Source organism: Arachis stenosperma, chromosome 1 (assembly GCF_014773155.1).
Source record: "Arachis stenosperma cultivar V10309 chromosome 1, arast.V10309.gnm1.PFL2, whole genome shotgun sequence".
NCBI lineage: Eukaryota > Viridiplantae > Streptophyta > Magnoliopsida > Fabales > Fabaceae > Arachis > Arachis stenosperma.
The window spans coordinates 19,436,387-19,443,642 of record NC_080377.1 but is presented as its reverse complement, the minus strand read 5'-3'; the positions used below and the strand labels follow the sequence as shown (position 1 = coordinate 19,443,642).

Genomic DNA, 7,256 nt, shown 5'->3' with positions numbered 1-7,256 from the left:
TGGACGAGTGCAATATCTATCAAGTCATCAACGGGGGCAGAAATGCTTTTCCAACGATGATGACCTTCTCCGCTGCAATGACAAGAATATAGCCCCCTGAAGTCATAGAAACTGACGAACTAGGGCTTTTAAAATTCACAAACATGGAGGAGGAAGAAGAAGAAGTTTAGGTTCTACAAATTAAATGGAAGTTTAACGAGACAAAATTTTACTTTCTCAGTATTTTATTTGTTGATTCATCGTTAAAAAAGGTCGAGGGACTAAATTGGTGTCCAAACCTGAATCAAGGAGATCATTATAAAAAATTTTGAATTTTAAAAACAAAAATTAATAATGACGTGAATCTCAAAAATTAAAATGTGAATTCAATCAACCAATTAACTAAGAGAATTCGGTGAGTCATAAAGAACAAAGCAATTTTAACCCTTAATTATTATCCATTAAAATCATTTAGCAACTCAAGGCGTCCGTGATCATAGTCTTATAACAAGTTTATAAAATTTGCTCCTAACTACTAAGTACAATTCAACAAAATTTGGTGTCGACAGAGTAAACCCATCATAAAAAACAATAAACAGCTCAAATTAAAACAACTAAATCAAAAACTAAGATAACAACAAATTAAATTAGCAAAGATTCAACATAATTATAAACTTTCAGTCAATAAACTTAAATAAATGATCCATGTTTAATCAATCCATTACATAAAACTAAAAGAAAAATAAAAGATAGAAGATGTAAACCAAGAGTAATAGTAGCACTAGAATAACAAAAGTTGATGATCACCTCATGACATTAAATCCGACTTAAAAAAAAATAAGTGAATAATTTTCTAAATTTTAGAGAGAAATCTTTTATTTTTATCTTTAAAATTTTCTAATTAAAAGCACGAGGAGTATAAGGGCCAACAAATTTTATAATTTGTAGTTATTAATTAATCATTATTAGTATTTTTAATGATATGAAATGAAATCTAATGATGTAAAATTATTTATTTTTTTATAATTAAATGTTGGTCAAACTTTAATAAAATTGATGACTCTTTATACTTTTTCTTAAAAGCACTGATAAATATTTTTAAGTGTTGAGAACAAAGAGTGTGTATCTCTTTGTTAGTTTTTTTCAATTTTTTTGTATTGTCAAAAATATTTGAAAACCCAAGATTAAAAATTATTAATGCCTAAGTATCAAGTACACACAAAAAGTATGTACGAGTGATGTTATGCGTAAGCCTAAAAGTTGTCTAGGCACAGAAGTTTTTATGACTAAGTTAATAAAAATTATTACAATAAATAAAGCATGTGACGAAAAAGTATATCGATGACTAATTTATTAGAATAAAAAATGTAAAGAGTAAAAATAAATCTATAGTTCAATTAAAATTTTTTTACTAAGAGTAAAATTTATTATAAATAAAGTAATAATAACAATTAAATAATTTATATCTTCTCTTTTTAAAATCCTATCAATAAAATTATTTTCTCCCCCTATCTCTCCTCTTTAATTCTTCCTTAATTCTCTTTTATTTTTTTTATTGCTATCTAATACTATTAATTCTTTCTCTGCTCAATATCTTCCCCTTTACAGAAGACTGTATTATCCAAATGAAACTTGATTATTCTAAGTGGATTTCCCAGAAATTTCGGTGACAAACCGATTGATATTTCTTTCTGACGAACCATCATTCACCATCGCTTTCAGTGCAGCTTCTTTTAGCCCCCCTGCTCTCATCTTAATCTCTTCAGCCATGGGACCCTCCATGACTTCCGTAATGCACCTCTCAACCTCTTCTGCGCTCGCAACCCCATCTTCTTCTTCCCCAATCCTCATCCTCACCCCAGTCTTAAACACATCTTCTACAAGCTTAGCATTCGTCGGTTGATCTGACCAGTCGGGAAGGGCAACGATCGGTACGCCGGCCGTCAAAGCTTCCAGGGTCGAGTTCCACCCGCAGTGGCTTACAAAGCAAGCCACTGCAGGATGCATTAGCACATTTGCCTGAGGGCACCACGTCACCACTAATCCCTTTTCTTTGGTTTCTTCCAAGAACTCTTGTGGCAATTCAGCACCACCCTTCTGTGGCCTAATCACCCAGAGAAACGGTTTCTTTGTATTCTTCAAAGCAATTGCGATGTTATCCATTTGCTTCTGTGAAAGTTCCATTAAACTACCAAATGCCACGTAGATAACCGAACTAGTTGCCTTATCGTTAAGCCATTGTAGACAAGAATCTTCTGGCCTCAACAAATTTACACTAAGATCATCAAAATCTTCACTCTCTTTTTGTCCTAACAAATATGGTGACACAAGGGGTCCAATGGTGAGAATAGGTCTCAGTGAAGCCATGGAGTTCACTATCTCCTCTTCAAACTCGTAAACGGAAGCTCCTAGAATCCATTTCACTTTGTCCAAGATTGGCTCAAAATCCGTAACCAATTTCTTGTGGTAGGGAGGGCAAGAGGGGAGCAAAAAGCTGGGAAGTTCTCGAACCTGTAACGTTGGCAGTGATGGTAACTGAAGGGTCTCATTTGGATTCTCCATGTCAGGAAAACAGTTCGTTTTGCATGCATAGCGACAGTAAATGGAAAAAAGAGCCGAAGCTTGGGGCCAAAACATGGCACAAGGAATTCCATGAGAAACGGCAACATCCACTGACCACGGCATGAAAGGATTTGCGATGAAGCACGAGAAGCTTCGATCGTGCTCCTTTAGGTGAGTGATGAGGTTTGAAAGATTCTCCGCACCTTTGGTTTCGAAGGATGCGAAGAAAGCCGCGGGATCGTTGCTGCGATCATGGTCAACGCTAAGGCCATCAGAGAAGTACGCTAGTTGGATCTTTGATGGCTTGTCGCTATGGTGGTGGAAATTATTGGTTTCTTGGTTGTGAAGTTTTTGGAAACGCTGACGTAGTTCTTCGGGTATTGCTAATGTGACGTGGACACCCTTTGATGCAAGGCGTTTCGCAAAATGGAGAGTTGGGTTCAGGTGGCCTTGAAGAGTTGGTGACACCATTAAGACATTGATAACTTCTTTAGATGAAGACATTCTTTTCTCCTCCGTGTCACGAAAGTCACAAAATGTGTGTTGTGGTTGAAGACTAACTAGATTTAAGAGTATGGAAATTATCAAATTAAGGACAAGATGATATGACTGACGAATTAGGAGATAAGTACGGTGCATATATATATGAAATGATTCTGGTTGTTAAATAATTAATTTTCATCATGGCATACGTAGTGGCCTTTTTCTTGCTAATCAATTTGCATCATAGCATACGTAGTGGCTTAGTGACCTCTTCATTTTTTTTCTTCCAAGTTCACGTCAATGCTATCTAATGTAAGGGTATCGGAAAAAAAAAATACATTTGAATTTAATAATAAATTGGTATGATTAGATAGGAATTAGCAGCTCTTCTTTTAAGAAGTATCTATTGAAATGATTTTTTTTCCCCCTAATATAACACTATTCCAATTACATATTATCAAAAAGTGCTTTCTTGAAGACGGTGATTATTTAATACGTATTAATATGAGAAACAAATTGAACCGAAAAAAAAAAAGAAAAAGTATATGAAACCAACTAATAATCGGTCAAGAATGGAATAACATAATTAATTTAATTAATTTATAATTTAATTTATTTTTTAAATTATTGTTGATCACGTTCAAAATATGAGGGAAGATACACTAGTGATATGAGAGAATCACGAAACAGATGCTTTGATCATTCATTAGTTGGTTCCATATAATTAATTATGTTTTATTAATAGGTAACATATGAAACATAGAAATCATATCCAAAACCATCCAATTTACAAGAAAAAGAAACACCATGTGCCTATCAGTAGCAACATCTGGTGTCTCTGGTTTACCAGTTGGCTGATTCTTAACTTATATAGAATTGGTTCCCTAGCATTATTAGAAAAAAAAATGATCACGTAAATTACATTCTCATCATTTAACTTTCATTTATTAGTTTTTAAAAAGTATTATATATCATCATATATAGTAAAATATTCTTATAAATAATTATAAAAAATAATATGTCTTTTGATATTTTTGTTAAAAGAATGAACAATCTTTTTTATTGTTAGGACAAAAATATGCATTTATAATAAAAAATAAAATAAAATCATTTTAAACTAATAATCACAAAATATAATTTTCAAAACGAATCTCTAATTATTCATATGAAAAGACAAATACTACTACAAATCAATATTTTTCGAACAAATTTTGAGATGAAATTGAGATAAATTTTGAATAAATTAAAAACAAGTTTTTTGTTTTAAATAAAATTGAGACGAATTTTTTTTGTTCCAAAAGTTTTTGTTGTTAATTTATATTTTGTCTGAAATTTCATTGAATTTTTTTCAAATAATTTTGTGATAGATTTTGAATAGGCATTTATTTATTAAACTTTTAACTATTACGATGTATTTTAGAAAAATTTTAGACAGATTAAGTAATATAAAAATAATATATTTCAGACAAATTCTAAACGTAAAAATACTTCATTTTAGATAAATTTTAAACAAAAATATATTTCATTTTAAATAAATTTCTAAAAAATTTAATTAAATATAACAGTTTTTTCCGAGCAAATTTTAAACAAATCAAATGTTTCTTTTTTGATTAAATTTTAGATAAATTTAATATAATATAATTTACGTATTTGAAACAAATTTTATACAAAAACACAATTATTTTCACACAAATTTTTTTGCAAATTTAATATAATATTTTAAATAATTTGCATACAAAATAATTTACTATTTAATATATAAATATTTTGAAAAATAATTGTATATGATCTGCTTTTTATAATAAGACGATTATAATAAACAAATTTTTATATTACATCATTAAAATTATAAACACATAATAAAGTCATGAAAAAATTAATTACAGTAAAAGATTTAAAAAAGATTTATTATTAAAATATTTTTATCCATAAATATAATCAAACTAAAATAAAAAAATAATTAAATTAAAACAAAGAAAACCCTTAAAACGATCACAAATCATGAATAAATTAAAATATACTAATTAATTCACCTAAAAATTTCTTAATCTAAATAAGAGAAATCGTATACTCCAAACATCAATTACTCATATTACCATCGTCATCATTACTAAAACTTGTCCCAAGCTCATCTTCCGCAGAAACAGATAAAGTTGAAAGAAGTGGGAGATTTAACTTTTTATATAAAGTATGAAGTGTCTTTTCAGTAGAATAAATTCTTTTCTATTGAGTTTTTAGTTGACCTCCTTGATCTTTTAACTTGTGCTCAACATTATCCAACTTAACCTTTTGTTCTTCATTGATCATTTCTTGCTCCTTTGTGTTTTCTTTCCACATGTGAAGTAATTCTTGCTCAATATTTAGATTTGGAAACCAATTTTAAAGAGATATCTAGACTAAAAGAACCTAAACCAAAAGCAACTTTTTTTCTCTTTGCCACAACTTCATTTCAAATAGTGTAATCATCTGGCATATCTAAACCTTCCTTAGATGCCTCAACATCTCCCTCATTATCTAAGATAAAGCTATTTGAAAAAGTTCTGTCTTTCACTTTTTGAATTCACCTTACAGAACCAATCAATTTTAATCGCAACTAAATATGTCATGAACAAATACTAACATATAGTAAAAATTATATTTTTAAAAGACAAAAGAAGAACAAACTAGCATCACATACAATGACTTTCACAGATCTTTCATCAATTCAATTTTTAACTTTTTGGTATGGCATTTGGTATAAACTTCCTCTAGAAAAGATTTTACTTCTATAAGATTTTTTCTATAATATTGTAGTTTTAATCCACAAAAAAAAAATAAAAAAGCTCTGCTCATAATAAGAACAAATACTAAAATTAACTATTTTTATCTTAGCATTATGCGTGCATGTTCACCCATAGATATAGATCTACCAGTGTGCATGGAACTTCCAGTTCTTAAAATACGAATTTATAGCCCAATAATGCAACAATTGACGCTAAACTGGTGCAGGAATATATTTTGATACCATAGTTAGAGTTTATTTAGTATATTGAGTATATTGAGTATATTCCCTCATAAAAATACTCCGACAACTTAATTTACAGGCTATAACAAAACACTCCTTTACTCCTTTCCAAAGTAGCACAATTAGCATAGACATATTTTTTGAACAAAGTATTAATAAATCAGCAAGAAAGTCTAAACGATAATGCAGCAACATTCATTATAACAAAATATTAATGAAATAGCAACATTCATTATTATAACAAAGTATTAATAAACCAGCAATATTCATTATAATATTTTTCAAGATTAGCTCATAATGCATATATTCTTAATACTAAGTCATAAAGTACATTTTTACTCTTTTCTTTAAAGGAATTCATGATTATGGCATAGTCTTTATTAAAGTATGTGTGGGTATTATCTCGAGAGAAATTCTTGCCCTTTTGATAATAGCAAACTATCCTAAGTCTCTAAGAACCACCTGAATAGCTCTGAAAGAAACCATATAAAGGATACATTCAAAAGGGCAACAAAAAAGAAAAATGAGAATCACTGTAATGCAATTGTAACAAATACATTTTTGGTTAACAATGCAGAAAGTAACCAATGCATAAAAAATTTTCAAATTCACCAACCATTCACAATATTTCCTATCACAGACCAAAAAATAAAATATATTAGACAGATGAAAAACAGAAGAGAGTAGCATTCATATCCAAAGAGTTAAGAACAAACCCTAACTTTTTAATAAGCCTCTAATCTTATCCTTAGAAAGACCAAAGGACCATTAATAAACCTCCAAGCCATAGTCTGATGAAGAGAACCATCATTAACAAGCAAATTGACAAAGAAACAAAAAAGAGTGACATCACTACTCACAAAAAAATTGAGACTTGCAGAGAAAGCACAAAGCCGCAGAGTGGCAAGGGTCGGAGGCTGGCGGGGTGCGAGGTCTAAGACTAGAGGAAGTGGCCACATGCAGGAGGTAGAGCAGTGTAAGTGAGTGAGGGCTCTATAACCTGTGAGCGCAAAGCACCAGAGAGGGTGGAGGTCGTCTGAGTTGCGAGGTCAGATGTTGGCTGGTGTGTGATCCGAAAGATCGACGGTGTCACGACCGCCACAAGCATAGGCAAAGCAGTGTGAGTGAGTGAGGGTTCTATAAACTGTGAGCGCAAAGCATGAGAGAGGGTAGAGGTCCCTGGTTTAACCCTACAGGTGGTGGGATAGTCTCAGATATTTTGGTGAGT

At 30.8% G+C, this 7,256-nt stretch overlaps 1 protein-coding gene across 1 annotated transcript; it reads right to left on the bottom strand.

Moving 5' to 3' along the window:
• Nucleotides 1-1,366: 1,366 nt before the first annotated feature.
• LOC130963185 (UDP-glycosyltransferase 84B2-like) lies at nt 1,367-3,162 on the bottom strand. Its single transcript, XM_057889351.1, has one exon. It carries the CDS (start codon nt 3,043-3,045, stop codon nt 1,621-1,623), a length of 1,425 nt encoding a protein of 474 aa, XP_057745334.1. The 5' UTR covers nt 3,046-3,162; the 3' UTR covers nt 1,367-1,620.
• Between the last annotated feature and the right edge of the window lie 4,094 nt (nt 3,163-7,256).